At 53.1% G+C, this 18,564-nt stretch overlaps 1 protein-coding gene across 3 annotated transcripts in view; it reads left to right on the top strand.

The window, feature by feature from the left end:
* MYH14 (myosin heavy chain 14) overlaps window positions 1-18,564 on the top strand; it is an 86,776-nt gene that overhangs the window by 55,614 nt on the left and 12,598 nt on the right. For all 3 annotated transcript variants that reach the window (XM_047077569.1, XM_047077568.1, XM_047077567.1), the window contains 9 exons: window positions 1,947-2,159; window positions 2,732-2,876; window positions 3,416-3,622; window positions 5,716-5,820; window positions 5,914-6,066; window positions 7,174-7,422; window positions 12,329-12,541; window positions 14,729-14,941; window positions 15,817-15,978. In XM_047077569.1, the coding sequence (XP_046933525.1) occupies window positions 1,947-2,159; window positions 2,732-2,876; window positions 3,416-3,622; window positions 5,716-5,820; window positions 5,914-6,066; window positions 7,174-7,422; window positions 12,329-12,541; window positions 14,729-14,941; window positions 15,817-15,978 (1,660 nt within the window). The remainder of the gene's footprint in view (window positions 1-1,946; window positions 2,160-2,731; window positions 2,877-3,415; window positions 3,623-5,715; window positions 5,821-5,913; window positions 6,067-7,173; window positions 7,423-12,328; window positions 12,542-14,728; window positions 14,942-15,816; window positions 15,979-18,564) is intronic.

The following is an 18,564-nucleotide window of genomic DNA, read 5'->3' as shown; positions in this document are numbered from 1 at the left end:
GTTAAGGAGAGGGCGGACCGAGGCCCCGCCGGTCTAGTAACTTGCCCGGGTCCGGGCGCGAAACAGGATCGGCCGTGATCCGACAAGTGCCGTGGCCGCGAGAGGAATCGCAGTATTAGAGTCACGGGCATTCGCAATCAGGGAGCACCTACTGTGTGCCAGATTCCGTGGTCGGTACTGCGAATGCCTTTTCCCCGCTGTGCTTCACGCCGTCGCAGAGCCCTTGGTTATCGGTGCAGCTCAGGGTCAGAGACGTTAAGACGTGGGGAAAAGCGTGTGTCTCACCATCAGCGGTGCACGAGGTGGTGTGCGTGGTTAAGAGCGCGCAGCGTTGTCTGGCCCCCGGGTTCACGCTCGGGCCCCGCCCACTTCTGCCCACCTGACCTCGCTCCTGGGGCATCGCCTCCCTGGCCTCGGTTTCTTCGTCGGGAAAATGGGTGAGATTGCAGGAGGTGCCTGGGTGACTCAGTCGGTTGTGTCAAACTCTTGATTTCGGCTCAGGTCATGATCTTACAGCTCGTGAGTTCAAGTCCTGTGCGGGGCTCTGCGCCGACAGCTCGGAGCCTGCTTGGGATTCTCTCTCTCTCTCTCTCCCTCTCTCTGTCCCTCCCCCACGCGTGCTCTCTCTCGCTAAATTAAAACCAAAAAAAAAATTTCTTTTTAAATGGGAGTGATTTCTTCTAAGGTTAGTGTGGGGATTAAATAAGAAAGCGCTGATAAAACACTGGGCGTCCTCTAAGCGCTCAGCTAACGCGGGTGTGTCTGTTACTGTTTCTCCTTATTTTATTCACCCATTCTCGTTATGTTTTCTTTTTCTTTTTTTTTTTTTAATTTTTTTTTCAACGTTTATTTATTTTTGGGACAGAGAGAGACAGAGCACGAACGGGGGAGGGGCAGAGAGAGAGGGAGACACAGAATCGGAAACAGGCTCCAGGCTCTGAGCCATCAGCCCAGAGCCTGACGCGGGGCTCGAACTCACGGACCGCGAGATCGTGACCTGGCTGAAGTCGGACGCTTAACCGACTGCGCCACCCAGGCGCCCCTCTTATGATTATTTTTATTGCCATCCTCCCAGCAGCTCCGTGAAGTGGGTGTCATGTCCTCTTACGGACCAGGAGCCTGCAGCTCAGAGAGGTTGTCACTTAACCAGGGCAGGTGGCCGAGCAGGGGATACAAACCCTGGGCTGCATGACTCCATGTGTAATTTCTTTCTTTCTTTCTTTCTTTCTTTCTTTCTTTCTTTCTTTCTCTCTCTTTTTTTTTTTTTTTTTTGAGAGGGAGAGAGAGAGGGCGCCAGTGAGCTAGAGGCAGAGAGAGAGAGAGAGAGAGAGAGAGAGAGGAAGAGAGAGGGAGAGAGAGAAAGAAAGAATCCCATGAGGGGCAGAGAGAGGAAGAGAGGGAGAGAGAAGTGGGGCTCAAGCTCACCCCATGTGGGACTCGGACTCACAAAACCATGACATCATGACCTGAGCCAAAGTCAGATGCTTCACGAGGGAGCCCCCAGGTGCCCCATGAGCAATTTCACCCGCGGTCCATGCTGCCCCTCCATTCGGCTTCTCTTTGCAAGAGGCCGTGTCTCACGGGGGCCATGAGGCAGGCTGCTGGGGTCAGCTCTGCCACTCGCTGACCGTGTGACCTGGGCAAGTATTTTCCCACTCTGTACCTCAGTTTCCTCATTCGGTGTGGTCATTAATGAGACGATAAAGCAAAGGGTCATATGTGGCAGGAGCTCGGTAAGCGTCCCTGTGGTTACTCGTGGTGTCATTCCCATTTTACAGCTGAGAAAACCGAGGCTCTGAGTACTGAGCGTGTGCCCAAGGGCTGAGCTGGGATTTCACCCCGGGATGGGCCGCCCCCAAATCCACACCAAGCCTCCCCGCCCCCAGAAATCATCCCTGCCCTCTGCCTGTCCCCGTACCAACTCCGTGGCCCCTGTCCACCCCCAGGGCGGAGGAGGAAGGCGGGGCCCGGGCCCAGCTGCTCAAATCCCTGCGGGAGGCGCAAGCAGGGCTGGCCGAGGCCCAGGAGGACCTGGAGACCGAGCGGGCGGCCAGGGCCAAGGCAGAGAAGCAGCGCAGGGACCTGGGCGAGGAGCTGGAGGCGCTACGGAGCGAGCTGGAGGACACGCTGGACTCCACCAACGCGCAGCAGGAGCTCCGGTGAGGCCGGACTGCCCTGCGGGTGGCACAGCCGGGGTCTGTGAGGGGCAGGGGCGGGGCGAGGGGCGGTGGGGAGAAGGACTTGGGGCGCGAGCCCTCCGTGGACGCAGAGGTTTAGCCATTCACCAGTTGATTATGGAACATCAGCTCTGCCGCTAGTCTGGGCCAAGCTGGGGGAAGGAGATGAGTCAGACACAGGGGTTTGCCAGGAACTGCCCGGCAGATTCTGGCAAAGGGACCCAATCGAGAACAAAGTGTGCTCTAAGGGAGCAGCACAGGGCACTGTGGGTGGAAAGAGAAAGCCCCTAAACCGTGTCTGTGGAGGAAGTCCAGGCAGACTTCCTTTGAGAAAGGGCCTTTTGGGTAGGGTTTTGAAGGATGTGCAGGAGTTCGCCCTCAAAGCCACACTCCTCCCACGGTTCCCGCCCAGACCCCTTAGGGAATGTAGAGTGAGGTCCTCCTCCTTGAAGGGAAACAATCAAAGGAGGCACACCCAGCTGTCAAGAGGACTCCCCCAAAGGCCCTGCCTCTCTTCTGAAATGCTGTTCCCTGTTCGCCTCCTTCAATGCAAGGTCCAAGAGGGAGCAGGAGGTGACGGAGTTGAAGAAGGCTCTGGAGGAGGAGACGCGTGTTCACGAAGTGGCGGTGCAGGAGCTGAGACAGCGCCACGGCCAGGCCCTGGGAGAGCTGGCCGAACAGCTGGAACAGGCCCGGAGGGTGGGTTGGGACAGGAAAGGGGGCTTCTGAGGGGCTGGGGGAGGGGGAGCCAGGAGCAGAGGAGGGGCTTCCTGGTTCTAGGCCGGCTCGTGTTTCCTCGTGTGTCCATTTTGCTCTTGTTTCCTTTCATTCGGCAAACGTGGAGCAAATACCATGTTCTGGGGGTGGTCCTGGGGACCCCGTAGTGGGTAGTGGGGGTAGTGGGGACCCCAGTGTTCTCTGTGGTGGAGCTCACATGTTAGCGGGAGAGGCAAAGACTGAACAACATCGACACATTCATGATATGTACTGGGGGAAACATACGTCTGAGTGGAAAACCGAGGGAGGTGGGGGGGGAGCCATCCGGCGCCCCAGGGAAGCATGTTCCAGGCCGCCGGAACAGCCAGTGCAAAGGCCCCGGGGCAGGAAGGTGTCTGGGGATTTAAGGAGCAGTGAGGCGTTCCAGGCAGAGGGATCAGCCAGTGCCAAGACCCTGAAGCAGGAGTTTGCCCGGCGGAGGGAGGAAGCATAAATCTTGGCCGGTCTGTCTCCCTTGCCAGAGCAAAGGTACGTGGGAGAAGACCCGGATGGCCCTGGAGGCCGAGGTGTCTGAGCTACGGGCGGAGCTGAGCAGCCTGCAGACCTCGCGTCAGGAGGGCGAGCAGCGGAGGCGCCGCCTGGAGTCCCAGCTGCAGGAGGTGCAGGGCCGGGCCGGCGACGGGGAGCGGGCGCGAGCAGAGGCTACAGAGAAGCTGCAGCGAGCCCAGGTGAGGAGCGGGGCAGCCGGGCCACCTCTCTGGGCTTCGGTTTGCTCCACGGCAGCCCCGTCGTCCCTTCCAACTCCTCCAACACAGTCACGCATGAGCAGCTAGTGTTTGGTGAGCAAATACTCTGTACCGAATATCCTGTGTATTTCACCAAATCTTCCCGACTTCTCCTTTGAAGGAAGTGCTAATATGGTTCCCATTTTACACACAAGGAAACCGAGGCCCGGGGAGGTGAAGCTGATTGTCCAAGACCCCCCCCCAGAGCCTAAAGTCAAACCCAGGCATGCCTGAGCCTGTACCTCTTAACCCTACCGTGACTCCCACCCTCCTAGAAGCCGTAAACAATCCGTATTCTGATTAGAAAAGCGCAGTGTGAACGCGTGGAACTGTGTGGGGACAATATCACACTGTGACCGTTCAAAGAAATGCAGCCCTTTTAAAAAATGTTTACTTATTTTTGAGAGAGAGAGAGACGGAGCACAAGCGGGGGAGGGAAAGAGAGAGAGGGAGACGCAGAATCTGAAACAGGCTCCAGGCTCCGAGCTGTCAGCAGAGAGCCCGATGGACGCGGGGCTCGAACCCATGAACTGCGAGATCACGACCTGAGCTGAAGTCGGACACTCAACCGGCGGAGCCACTCAGGCGCCCCAAGAAATGCGGACTTTTAAATTTTAATCTTACTATGCTTTTTAACTAAATGACCGATACTTTTGCGGTACTGAGACTATACAAAGAAGCAAAGAACGAAGGGAAGAGCGAATTGTAATTGTCCAACTCCTCCAGGGGAAAACATCATTACAGTTTTTAGTGTCCAAATTAAAAGTAGTGCGTTGGGGTTAGGGTAAAAAATTAAGCTGCTATCACAAAGGCATCCCGGAATCCATCAGCTTAAATAAAAGGCATGTGTCTTTCCCTCTCGAGAAGGAGACTCAGGGCAGGCAGTGGAGGCCAGCAGGATACTATGCTCCACGAGGTCAGCCCAGATCCCGGTTCCTTAGTTTGTCGATTTGATGACCCCTGAGAGCATTGTCGTCTTCAGAGTCAGATCTGGGTTATGGGCACATCTGGGATCCTGCTTAGGAAGCGGGAAAGAGAGGAAGTGACAAAATGTGCATCCATCACTCTGCTTGTATTCCACTGGCCATAACACAATCTGAGCCACCCAGGCACCCCAAATATTTTTTTTTAATTTTTTTTGATGTTTTATTTATTTTTGAGACAGAGGGAGACAGAGCATGAATGGGGGAGGGGCAGAGGGAGAGGGAGACACAGAATCGGAAACAGGCTCCAGGCTCTGAGCCGTCAGCCCAGAGCCCGACGCGGGGCTCGAACTCCTGGACCGCGAGATCGTGACCTGAGCCGAAGTCGGACGCTCAACCGACTGAGCCACCCAGGCACCCCCCGAATATTTTTTTAAGTAATCTCTACACCCAGCGTGGGACTTGAACTCACAACCCCAAGATCGAGTCGCGTGCTCCACCGACTGAGCCAGCCAGCTTTTTCATCACCCTCCAGAAGGAATACTATATTCTGCAGCTACCATCCCCCAGTTCCCCCCACCTCCCCTCCCCCCCTGCCCCCCGCCGCCAAACACAACCCTATTCCCCTTTCTGTCTCTTTAAATTCCCTGCCCTGGGCGTTTCGTATCGGTGGAATCATACGATGTTTGTCCTTTGGGGTCTGGCGTCTTTCACCCAGCGTAATGCTCTCAAGGTTCACCCGTGCCGTAGCGCGTTATCAGCGCTTTGTTCCTTTGTACTTCGTTCCTTCCGTCGTACGGAGACGCTCCATTTCGTTCCCCTGTGCCTCAGCCAGTGGACATTTGGGTAGTGTCCACGTTTCGGGCCACGGCGAATGGTGCCGCCCAGAACATTCCCTACGCGGTTTTGCAGAGATCTACGTTTCCCGTTCTCGTGGGCACATGCCTAGGAGTGGAACTGTCGCGTAACCGTTTGAGGAGCCGCCAGGCTGTTTTCCACAGCAGCTGCCCCACGTGACGTCCCCGCCAGCCCAGGGTGGCAGGGATGTGAGGGGGAGGAGCGGCAGGGGCCACCGGCTGGAAGCCGCCACTGGAAGGTGCCCCTTCCCCGCAGGCTGAACTGGAGAACGTGTCTGGGGCCCTGAGTGAGGCCGAGTCCAGAGCCATCCGGCTGAGCAAGGAGCTGAGCAGCACGGAGGCCCAGCTTCACGATGCCCAAGTGAGCCAGCCCCCCCCTCCGCCCCCACGCCCAGCCCCCCACGCCTCCCCACCGCCGCCCTCACCTGACCTCCGCTCTGCCCTCCGTGTGCAGGAGCTGCTGCAAGAGGAGACCAGGGCGAAGCTGGCCCTGGGGTCCCGGGTGCGAGGCCTGGAGGCCGAGGTGGCGGGGCTGCGGGAGCAGCTGGACGAGGAAGCCGTCGCCAGGGAGCGGGCGGGCCGGGAGCTGCAGACCGCCCAGGCCCAGGTGAGCAGTCCTGGAGGAGACCTGGGCGGGCCGCCACACCCCCGGCGGCCCCCCTCCTCGTCCCTGACCCTCCCGCAGCCCTCAAAGTGTCGGTCCGAGCCCATCCGACTCCGTCTCACCCCTGCTCTGTGTCCGCACAGCCCTGGCCCTGCTCGGGCCTCGTCCTCTGACACCTGGATCCTCATCTGAGCCTCCCTGCAGGCCTCCCCGCCTCCAGTTTCTCCCCTTCCGGCACATCCTCCACGCGGTCTTTCTGCCACAGAGCTGCCCCCTGCTTCTGCCCTGATGACGGCGCCCCTGGGGTACAGCCCGCGCCCCTCAGCCCCGCATTTGCCGGGTTCACGTCTCACCCCCTTCCCCATCTCACACGACAAACCCTTTTCACTCTTCAGGGCTTAACGGCAGCCTCTCCTGTGGCGGGAAGTCCCTCACCGCCCCCACTCGGAGCTCCCGTGCCCTTTCTCCTCCTCGTCCCCGTTCCAGTCACCTCCGGCTGCGACTTTCTCTGCCCGTGGGTTCCCCTACCAGGCCGCGCGCTCCTTGAAAGGGGGACCCTATGGGAATCCGACCTTGCTCTTCAGCATAGGCCAACATGTGGGAACCTGACGTATGGGAGGCCTGGAGACAGGCCCGTTGAATGAATGAGTGATGAATGCGTGCCTGTAACTATCCTTCTTCAACTGGCAGACTCCTCTGCATACTTCGGGACCCATCTCAGATGCCCCCGCCTCCAGGAAGTCTCTCTGGAATGTTCTAAGCAAATTCTAAATGCCTCCTGTGGACTCCCATGCCTGTTCTACCGTAGCCTCCACCAGCCTGACCCTGACGCTCAGTCTCCCCCATCAGAGTGGGGGTTCCCCAGGGCAGAATCCAAGTCTGATTCATCTTCTGGGTCCCCGTGGGAGTAATTTTAATCCCCCAGAGAAGCTGAGGTTCACAGAACTCACCACCTCAACCTTCCTCCGAGGCAGAAGAGCCCAGGGCGGCGAGTCTTTTCCCTCTTCAGGCCTCAGTCTCCTCGTCCGGGGAATGGGGCACTACCTCGGTGGCCTCCATGACTGTCACCCACTCCTCCTCTCCCCCCCCACCCCCGCCCCCTCCCCGCAGCTCTCGGAGTGGCGGCGCCGCCAGGAGGAGGAAGCGGGCGCGCTGGAGGCCGGCGAGGAGGCGCGGCGGCGGGCGGCGCGCGAGGCCGAGGCCCTGACCCAGCGCCTGGCGGAAAAGACGGAGGCGGCGGAGCGGCTGGAGCGGGGCCGTCGCCGGCTGCAGCAGGAGCTGGACGACGCCACCGTGGACCTGGAACAACAGCGGCAGCTCGTGAGCACGCTGGAGAAGAAGCAGCGCAAGTTCGACCAGGTGGGGCGCCGCAGGTTGCCCGGTGGGGAGTCGGGATGCTCTTTCACGCTTCCACGGTCACGGTCATTGCGTGGAACTGGGAATACGGGCTGTCACAGCTCAGCTGTGAACTCGGGGAGGGGGGGGTGCTCAGGCAGGATTCTTCTTCTTTTTTTTTTTAATTAAAAAAAACGTTTATTTATTTTTGAGAGAGACTGCACGAGCAAGGCTGGGGGGGGGCGGGGCAGAGATAGGGAGACACAGAATCCCCAGCAAGCCCCAGGCTCCGAGCTGTCAGCACAGAACCCCACTTGGGGCTTGAACTCCTGAATTGCGAGATCATGACCTGAGGCGAGGTCCGAGGCTCAACCGACTGAGCCACCCAGGCGCCCCAGGATGCTTCTTTCTTCTAAATCTCTGGAAAATAGGACTCCCATCCATCCAGAGTTATGTCTCTTGTCCCAAAATAATTGTTGGTAGTACCCACTTTTATTCGCCAGGATATCCTGAAGGTGCACCGGAGGGTACGTACGAGGAATAAATAAAATAACCCATCTTGCTTCTCCTCCTGACTCCCTGTGTACCCCCATTTTGGCCTCAGTTTGCCCATCTAGCTGGGTATCATATCAAGCATCTGGCACTCTGAGAGTGAAATGAAAATCACAGAAGCCCGGGGCATTAAGGTCGGACAGCCCTGAGGTTCCCATCCCAGCTCGGCCCCTTCTGGCTGTGTAGCTTCTGCAAATTGCCCCACCTCTCTGTGCTTCATCTAGAAAACGTGCTTCATTCTTTTACAAAACTTCGTTTTCGCAAGATATTTATTTCACGGGCTCTTGAATTCGAGGTCAACGGTTTATTCTTTCAGCACTCTGAAGAGGTCATTCCATTATCTGTGGCTTCCATTGTTTCAGATGAAAAGTTAGCAATTTTTTTTTTTTTTAAATCCTGTGTCTTTGTAGGGAATATGATGTTTTTCTAGCTGGTTTAATTTTCTTCTCTTTATCTTTGATTCTTAGTTTGGCTATGATATATCCGGCTGTGGGCTTTTGTATTTATTCAGCTTTGGCTGTGGGTTTGTGTTTTTGTGAAATGTGGAATTTTCGGCCGTTATTTCTTCTATATATTTCTTCTATATATTTTTCTGCCCCATTCTGTCTCTTTGCTCTTCTTCTCAGACTCCAAATGCATCTATTTTTGACTGCTTAATACTTTACCATTGAGGGGCGCCTGGGTGGCTCAGTCACTTAAGCGTCTGACTTTGGCTCAGGTCATGATCTCCCCGTTCGTGAGTTCGAGCCCTGCATCCGGCTCTGTGCTGACAGCTCAGAACCTGGAGCCTGCTTCAGATTCTGTGTGTGTCTCTCTGTGTCCCTCCCCTGCTCACACACTCTCTCTCTCTTTCAAAAATAAATAAAACGTTAAAAAAAAAAATACTGTACCATTGATTATGCAGGGTCTATTTTCTTGTTTCTCCTAGAATTTTATATAAAATCTTTTCATATAAATCTTTTTTTTTTTGATTGGCTTCTTTCACTCAGAATTATTTTGAGATTTGTCCATGTTTTGGCATGGATTAATATTTCATTCCTCAGGGTACCTGCCTGGCTCAGTTGGTGGAGCATGTGACTCTTGATCTCCGGGTGGAGAGTTCAAGCCCCACGTTGGGCATAGAGATTATTAATTTAAAAACATTTTTTAAAGATTTTCTTAAATGTTTATTTATTTTTGAGAGAGAGACAGAGACAGAGAGAGAGAACAGGCAGGGGAGGGGCAGAGAGAAAGGGAGACAGAGAATCTCAAGCAGGCTCCGTGCTGCTAGCCCAGAGCCTGATGCGGCGCTCCACCTTATGGGTCATGAGATCATGATCTGAAATGAAACCAAGAGTCAAATGTTTAACTGACTGAGCCACCCAGGCACCCCCCCCCAATTTTTTTTAATAATAATTTTTCCTTTTTTTTTTTTTTACTGCTGAGTATTATTCCTGCATAAACCACATTTTGAAAACCATTAACCTATTGATGAACATTTAAGATGTTTCTAGCTTTTGACTGTTACGAATAAAACCTTAGTCTGTCTTGGAGTGCCTGGGTGGCTCAGTCCGACTCTTGATTTCAGCTCGGGTCATGATCTTGGGGTCATGGGATTGAGCCCCACACTGGGCTCTGCACTGTGAAGCCTGCTTAAGATTTTCTTTCTCTCCCTCTGCCCCTCTGCCCCTCTCCACTGGTCACACCCTCTCTGAAAAATAAAAATAAAATAATAATATTAAAAAAAAAAACCCTTAATCTTTCTAATAGGATGTAGGGGTGTGAATTCATGATTCCCTAATGAGCACCAACATTGGATATCTTTCATGTGTGTTTTTGGCATGCAAACTCTTTGGTGAAGTGTCTGTTCGAATCTTTTGCCCATTTTTTTTTTTTGTTGGGTTGTTTCTTTTGTTTTGGGGGGGCATTGTTTCCTTTCTTATTGAATTGTGAAAGTTCTTTATGTATGGCGAATCCAAGTTCTTTACCAGATATATTGTTTTGCAACTATTTTCATCCAGTCTGTGGCTTATCTTTTTGCTTTCAAAGAGTTTTTCAAAGAGCAACCGTTTGGAATTTTGATGAAGTCCAATCTGTTAACTTGTCATTTTGTGGACCATGCTTTTTAATATTGTGTCTGAGGAAATATTGCATGACCCAAGGTCACAGAGGTTTCCTGTATTTTTTTCCAGAGGTTTTCTCCTTTTTGGTTTTATATGTAGGTCTCTGATCCAGATTGAGTTAATTTGTTTATATGGTGCTGTCATGGCTCCAGACTAATTTTTTATACATGGCTATCAAATTGTTTGAGCATTATTTGATGAAAAGGCTTTTTTAAAAAAATATTTTTTTAAATGTCTATTTATTTTTGAGAGAGACAGAGACAGAATGCAAGTGGGTTAGGGGCAGAGAGAGAGGGAGACACAGAATCCGAAGCAGGCTCCAGGCTCCGAGCTGTCAGCACAGAGCCCAACGTGGGGCTCGAACTCATGGACTATGAGATCGTGACCTGAGCCAAAGTCAGACGCTCAACCGACTGAGCCACCCAGGCGCCCCCTGAAAAGGCTCTCTTTGCTGACTTGTTTTTATGTATATATTAAAAATCAGGTAGTGTCAGCTCTCTGTTTTTTAAAAAAATTTTGTTAATGTTTACTTATTTTTGAGAGAGACAGAGTCAGAGACAGAGCGTAATTGGGGGAGGGACAGAGAGAGGGACACACACCCAGAATCTGAAGCAGGCTCCAGGCTCCGAGCTGTCAGCATACAGCCTGACTTGGGGCTCGAACTCACGAACCGCAAGATCATGACCTGAGACTAATTCAGACACTTAACTGACTGAGCCACCCAGGCGCCCTTCCAATCTTTTCTTCTTTTTCAAAGTTGTTTTATTTCTTCTAGGTCCTTCACATTTCCACATGTATTTTAGAATCTGTGTGTCAGTTTCTACACACAGAAGAAAAATCCTCCTGGTTTGGGAGTGCGTTCAATCTATAGATGGATCTGGGAAGAACTGACATCCTAATAACGCTGAGTTTTCTGGCCCAGGAACGTGGTCCATGTGTCCATTTGTTTAGGTTTCCTTTCCTTCAGGAATGTTTTTAGTTTCCTGTGTTCATCTTTTACATCTTTTGTCGGATTTATTTCCAAGCATTTTGTATTGTTGATGCTATTTTCAGTGGTTCCATTTTTATTTCAGTTTCTGATTGCCAGTGTATAGAAATACAATAGATTTTGATATATTGATCTTGCAATCCTATACTTTATTCGCTGAACTCACATATGAGTGAGAGTAGTTTTTTTTTTATAGGTTCCATTGGGTTTTCTACATTGGTGACCGTATTTTCTATGAATGAAGACAGTTTTACTTCTTCCTTTCCTTTTTCTTCCTCTTCCTGCGGGACTCAAAATACCAGTGCAGTCGACTGCTTGACGCTCCCACACAGGTCATTAAAGCCCGGTTGATTTGTTTATGATCTTTTTTGCTTTTTCTTTTTTTCTCTATCAAGGTCATTTCTATTAACCTGTTTTTTTTTTTTTTTAATGCTTATTTATTTTTGAGAGTGAGAGAAAGAAAGAGCAGGGAAGGGGCGGGGGGCGGGGGGGACAGATGATCTGAAGTGGGCTCTGTGCTGACAGCAGAGAGCCTGATTCGGGGCTCGAACTCATCGGCCATGAGATCGTGACCTGAGCCAAGGTCAGATGCTTAACCAGCTGAGCCACCCAGGTGCCCCTAGATCGACCTGTTTTCAAGTTTACTGGTTCTTCTGATGTGTCCAGTCTGCTCTTAGTTTCCTCCAATGACTCGCTGATTTCAGATATGATGTTTTTCAGTCCTGGCCCTTCTAATTGGGTCTGTTTTACTTTCAAATCCCTCCTGAAAAAGCTGTGGGACTTTACACACTGTGTCCATCCGGTCCTGACATTTACTAAATGTAGTTAAAGTCCTCGTGTGATCATCCCAGGGTGGAGGTCATCCGTTGGTCTGTTTCCACAGACTGATTTTTCTCTTGACTCTGAGTCCTGTTCTCTTCCCTTTTGGCAGATCTTGCGATTTTTCTTGTTGCTAATTTCTGTGTCTTAAAACAAAACAAAACAAAAAACAGCAAAGGCTGAAGTACATTGTGAAAAATGACGTACCTGCTCTCTGTTACGACCACCCCAGGAGGAAGAAACACCCTTTCGTCTGGTGGGTTTCTAGAGTGAGGGGCTCCTCAGTTTGATCCACTCAGGAGCTGGGCACAGCTGCAACTTTAATCCCTCTACCTCCCTCTTGTGTCTCTGCCTCTGTCTGTCCGTCTGTCTCTGTCTCTCTGGCCCTGGCTGCTCCCTCCTCCCCGTCCGCTTGTACGCTCCTTTCAGCTAATCTATTTCCTCCACCCCATCTCCCTCCACCCGGAAGCTCCTGGCAGAGGAGAAGGCGGCCGTACTGCGGGCGGTGGAGGAGCGTGAGCGGGTCGAGGCGGAGGGCCGGGAGCGCGAGGCTCGGACCCTGTCCCTGACCCGGGCCCTGGAGGAGGAGCAGGAGGCGCGGGAGGAGCTGGAGCGGCAGAACCGGGCCCTGCGGGCGGAGATGGAGGCCCTGCTGAGCAGCAAGGATGACGTTGGCAAGAACGTGAGTTGGGGGGGAGCCAGGGGGGCCCGCTCCCCCAGACACGCACGTGGGCGGCGCACGCACACCTCACGTTGGGAGCCGCACACACACGTGTGTGCTCTCACACGTGGGACGTGGGGAGACCCAACCGTCAGAGTCACGTGTTCATGCCGCGCACAGAGTGGGAGGAGAGCCAGTCGCCAAACAGGTGCTCACGGAACACACGCTGAGGGCGCCCGGGTGGCTCAGGGCCTGATCTCACAGTTTGTGAGTTCGAGTCCCATATCGGGTGAGCTCCTGCCCCTCGCTCACTTGTGCTCTCTCTCCGCCCCCCCCCCCCCCCCCGCCCCACAAAAAATACACAGAGTGTGAGGGGAATCTTCCACCGGACACCTGTGTTGGTACATACACGCAGGAAGTAAGGAAGCCACCCTGCCCCCCACTGAGCACATACAGGCTCCCCACCCTCCCCAGGCCTCTGTCTTCCTCCCTGGCTCACAGGCCAGTGAGGAGTCCCCTACGCCTGTCCCCCAGTCCCCGCTCACCCAGCCAGTGTCCCAGCCTTCCGAAAACTCCGCCACGACCCTCACCCCATCCTTCCTTAAGTTTGCCCAGTAAATGTATTCACCGACGGGCACCTGGGTGGCTCAGTCCGTTGAGTGTCCGACTTCGGCTCAGGGCGTGATCTCACAGATCGCGAGTTCAAGCCCCGCATAGGGCTGTCTGCCGTCAGCGCAGAACGCGCTTCAGATCCTCTGCTCCCCGCCCCCCGCCCCTCTCCCACTCATGCTCTCTCCCTGAAAAAATAAACCAAGTAAATATTTTTTTAAAATTAAATACATAAATAAATATTTTTATGGAGTGGCCGCAAGGCCAGGTCCAGGGACACCAGCCACCATGACTGCTGATGGGAGGCACCGGACAGAATAAGCACTTCAGTGAGGCTGGACCCAGACGTTCCCGACGTCCTTCCTTATTGCCAAACAACGTCCTCTCGTGGGCACATCAGATAAAGGCTTTGTCTTCTCCACACGCTCCAGGGATGATCTGGAGAGAACCGCCAGGCCTGGGGAGAACCCCTCACCCCGCGACCTACCCTTGGCCTGTAGACCCAGGGAGACTAGAGCCAAAACTCCAGCTCCTACTGGAACTACTAAGGTCTCTACTTCCGGAAAACTGTCAAGTTATTTGTGGCGCCTCCAGATGCCTACTTTGTGGGAAATAGGGTGTTGACAGGAGAAAGTTTAATTCCTTCCAGCAAGCAAAGCTGATTGGCAGGTGCCTGGTAGGAGGGGAAACCAGCTGGCCTCTTCCAAGGAAGGAGACCCGGTCACTGATGAGAAGTTCCAAGCGGGTCATTGGGCAGTGGGGACATGCAGATATTGTCCCTGTCCTGTGGAGTTCACAGTCCAGTGTGGGGGCGAGCGTTGCACAAAAAGACACATCAGCTCATGTTAAATGACCATTGTGACTAAGGCTGAGTCGAGGAAGGGCTCGGGGCCAGGAGTGTGGATAACAGGCCCTGACAGGTCAAGGGACGCTTCTCTGAGGTGGTGACAGTTAAAAGAGAGGGATGGGGCGGGGGTGGGAGTGGGGGAGGATCTGAGAATTCATAAGCCCGGATCTGCCCTCACAGGGTGTTTGGGATTTGAATTTACAACTCACCAGAAGCTCTGGGGACCTCACCACCCCCCCCACACACACACCCCCCTCCCCCCCACCCCGCCCAAGCTGAGAAAAACATCTCAGTAGACCGGATGGTGCTCTCCTGGGAGTCTGGCACAAATGAACACTTCCCTCCGGAGCTACGTGCCTTCAACCCATGACCGCACAGGATCCCCGAAGACGAAGCCCGAGTGAAGTGAGCTCACGATGCAAAATCACAAAACCCGTGAGGAAATAACCCACTGTGAGTGAGAGCCGACCTAACACACACTTGAACTGGACTCTCACGGGCTTCAGATAACACAGCTTGCAATCAGGTTATTCGTGAAATGTTTTAGGACGATTCAGATTGAGACACATCGTGAGCTAGGTGTCAGGGAGATGGTGAGTGAACGAGCAAACTGAGAAGTGCACGTGGACCCGCTGTTTTCCCCGCTTGTCCGTCGAAGCTTCCCTCACTCTGCCCTGGGCTAGATCTAGGGTCCTGGCCTCCCCCTCCCTAGTGCCGCAGGTGCCCAGAGCTCATCCTCCCGTCCCCACCAGGTGCATGAGATGGAGCGAGCCCGCCGGGCGGCAGAACAGACAGTCAGCGACCTGCGAACGCAGGTGACGGAGCTGGAGGATGAACTGACGGCGGCCGAGGACGCCAAGCTGCGCCTGGAAGTGACCGTGCAGGCTCTCAAGGCCCAGCACGAACGTGACCTGCAGGGCCGTGACGAGGTTGGCGAGGAGAGGCGGCGGCAGCTGGCCAAGCAGGTACAAGCGGTCAGGCTGGGGCTGGAGGCTGCCTGGTGCCCGCAGGCAAGAGGGCCCGAAAGTCACACTCAGCTACCTGTCGCTCGGTCATTCTTCCCGGGACCCTCCTGCTCCCCAGCGCGTTCACCCACAATAACCCACCAACCCACACATATGTCCCAGTGACAGACGGATATACCCGATGGGACGTCAACCCCCAAACCATTCACCCAGCCACCTACCACCCCGTCTGCACAGGCCCCCCACCCACACACAGCCTCCCCACCAATCCACCTCCTCTCCACCATCTGCCAGACTGCTCCATTTCCGGCAACTTCCTCTCCCCAGCACCCCCCTCCCTGAGCCTGCCCATGTACTCACGGACCTGCTACACCCCTTCACCCACGACCTTCCTCCCTCATTCATTTACTCATCCCCTCTTCCTGTGGTCTGCGCCCGTTCATTCAGGACTCAACCCATCAAGGGATTTCCGGTGGTCTGTAGCCGGCTCATGCTGCGTGAAGAGCCAGGGGTGGGGGGTGGGAGTGGGGGAGGGGTCAGGGGTGGGGGGTTGCGTGGGAGGGGTGGGAGTTGCGGGTCAACTCCGAGGGTAGAAGGACCCTCTAGAGGTGGGCAGGATGGGCTGGAGGGGAGAGATGGGAGCAGAGCTGGGGCAAGGGGTGGGGGGCGGGGTTGCTGGGGGAGGGGATGAGCCCAGAGCTGGGGCCCTGGGGACGGAGAGGAGGGATCCGTCTGGGCTGTAGAGAGGCAGAGGGCAGGGGGAATGGCGCTGGAGGCCTGGGCAGCGGCCGGCAGGTGGACATCCGTGTCACCAGCACGGAGAGGGAGCCCGGGCCTCCTGTCCCCTGAGCCTGCCCCTTCCGGCCTCCCCGCAGCTGAGGGATGCCGAGGTGGAGCGGGACGAGGAGCGCAAGCAGCGCACCCAGGCCGTGGCCGCCCGGAAAAAGCTGGAGGTCGAGCTGGAGGACTTGAAAGCCCAGAACGCGGCCGCCGCGCAGGGCAAGGAGGACGCGGTGAAGCAGCTTCGCAAGATGCAGGTAGGGGTGGGGCTGAAGCCACCTGCGAGCCGGGCCCGCTGTCGCTCCGCCCCCTGGGCCCCAGCGAGCCGCATCTTTGTAAGCACCCGCGCCCCAAGGGCTCGCTTGCTGCTTTTCATATGTTTTATTTCCTTTACTTAAAATGCTTAGGGTTTAGGTCCAATTTCTTCAGTTTATTTAATTTTTGACATGGAAATGCCTTAGGGTTCCTCCCCTAATGTGAAAGTCATAGCTGGTTGGTTTTGGTTTTTTTTGTTTGTTTGTTTTTTGTTTTTTTAATTCTTTTTTGGCGGACGCCTGGCTGGCTCGGTAGGTAAAACATGCGACTCTGGATTTTGGGGTCGTGAGTTCGAGCCCCACGTTGGGAGTAGAGATTACTTAACTTTTTTTCATTCTTTTTTTTAATGACAACGGTGTGTCGGTGTACGTCCATCAGTTGTAACATCCCACTCAGGCGAGGGAGGCTGATGACCGGATTCCGTGCGTGTGTGGGCCAGGGGCTGTGTGGGCAATCTCCGTACCTTCTGCCTAGTGTTGTCCTGAACCTAATACTGCTCTAAAAAAGGAAAGTCTAATGTTTAAAAACTCCATTTTTTAAGTGTCCGATAAAGTGGGTGCCGGCCCCATGCAGCTTGGGCACCTAAGATGTGGTAGGACTGAAATCCAAATTACATGCTATAGGGGCGCCTGGGTGGCGCAGTCGGTTAAGCGTCCGACTTTGGCTCAGGTCATGATCTCGCGGTCCGGGAGTTCGAGCCCCGCGTCAGGCTCTGGGCTGATGGCTCAGAGCCTGGAGCCTGTTTCCGATTCTGTGTCTCCCTCTCTCTCTGCCCCTCCCCCGTTCATGCTCTGTCTCTCTCTGTCCCAAAAAATAAATAAACGTTGAAAAAAAAAAAAAAAAATTAAAAAAAAAAACAAATTACATGCTATATATGTTATTGTGCATATATATGTTATGTCATATGTTATATGTTATGATATATATATATATATATATGCACAATTTTTATAGTGATTATGAATGGAAATAATAGGGGCGCCTGGGTGGCTCATTTGGTCGAGCCTCCAACTTCGGCTCAGGTCATGATCTCACAGTTCAGGTCATGATATCACAGTTGGTGAGTTTGAGCCGGGCATCAGGCTCTCTGATGTCAACAAGGAGCCTGCTTTGGATCCTGTGTCCCCCTCTCTCTCTTCCTCCCTCTCTATCTCTCAAATTAAATAAATAAATAAACAAACATTAAAAAAATAAAAAATAAAAAATAAATAAAAATAAATAAAAATAAATAATAAAATGAAATTGAATAAAAAATAATTGAAATAATAAATAGTTGAAATAATGAAATTAGTAATGTATTAAATTTTGTAAATTTAATAATAATTAATAAGAAACAAATAAATAATTGAAATAAATAGAAAAAAAATAAATTGAAAAAAATAGAAAATAAATTGAAGTAAATAATATTTTAGATATGTGAGGCTATGTAAAAATATAGTGTTCAACCTAATTTACCTACTTCTTTTTTGCCTTTTTAGTGTGACCATTAGACAAGGTAAAACGATGTATGTCTTCCCACTGGGCAGCACTGGGCTAGAAAGATCCCTCCCCCAAAAGTAAACCTGCCCAACCGTGTCTTCCCTGAGAGAAAAAGCCTGCAGTGAAAAGCTGCTATTGTCCAACAAGTAATAATATTAATGACAGCGATGGTAATTGTCCTGCTAGTTCCAAGCCCAGTGCTGTCTTCACTGTCCTCTCTGCACAGTAGGTTATTATTTTTTTTTTAATTTTTTTTCCCAACGTTTATATTATTTTTAAGACAGAGAGAGACAGAGCATGAACGGGGGAGGGGCAGAGAGAGAGGGAGACACAGAATCGGAAACAGGCTCCAGGCTCTGAGCCATCAGCCCAGAGCCTGATGCGGGGCTCGAACTCCCGGACCGCGAGATCGTGACCTGGCTGAAGTCGGACGCTTAACCGACTGCGCCACCCAGGCGCCCCAGTAGGTTATTATTTGTATTATTTTTTAATGGCGGTGGACGTTTAGTTTGTGTTTTTTTTCTTTAAGCGCCATGGAAGAAAGAATTCTTACACTGGCATCTTTACTCACTCAGTGGTGTGGTCGGGTAGCAAAGTGGCTGGAAGTGTAAACCCTGGGGCCATATGGCCCGGGTTCAAGTCCCGACTCTGCCACTTACCACCCTTGGCACGTTGCTGAACCTCTCTGTGCCTCAGTTGCCCCATATGTACACCGGCCAGGAAACGAGACCCCACCAGCTGGAGTTGTAGGATTAAGGGAGCCAGTGTGTACGTATAACAGGGCCTGGCCCACGGTAAGCGATCAGGAAGTGTGTGCCATCCTTCTTATCACCGCAGAGTCCAAATACAACACCCATTTCGGGCTTACTTAAATTTTTAAGGTACTACTTTTATTTATTTTTGAGAGAGCGAGAGGCAGAGCGCGAGCGGAGGAGGGGCACAGAGAGGCAGAGAGAGAGGGAGACACAGAATCTGAAACAGACGAAACGGACTCCAGGCGCCTAGCTGTCAGCATGGAGCCCAACGCGGGGCTCGAACTCAGAAACCGA

This window comes from Lynx rufus, unplaced genomic scaffold, assembly GCF_022079265.1.
Source record: "Lynx rufus isolate CCGP_SWC_20201006 ecotype Redwood Valley unplaced genomic scaffold, mLynRuf1.p SCAF_16, whole genome shotgun sequence".
In the NCBI taxonomy this organism is placed as follows: Eukaryota; Metazoa; Chordata; class Mammalia; order Carnivora; family Felidae; genus Lynx; species Lynx rufus.
This window is presented reverse-complemented; position numbering and strand designations above follow the sequence as displayed.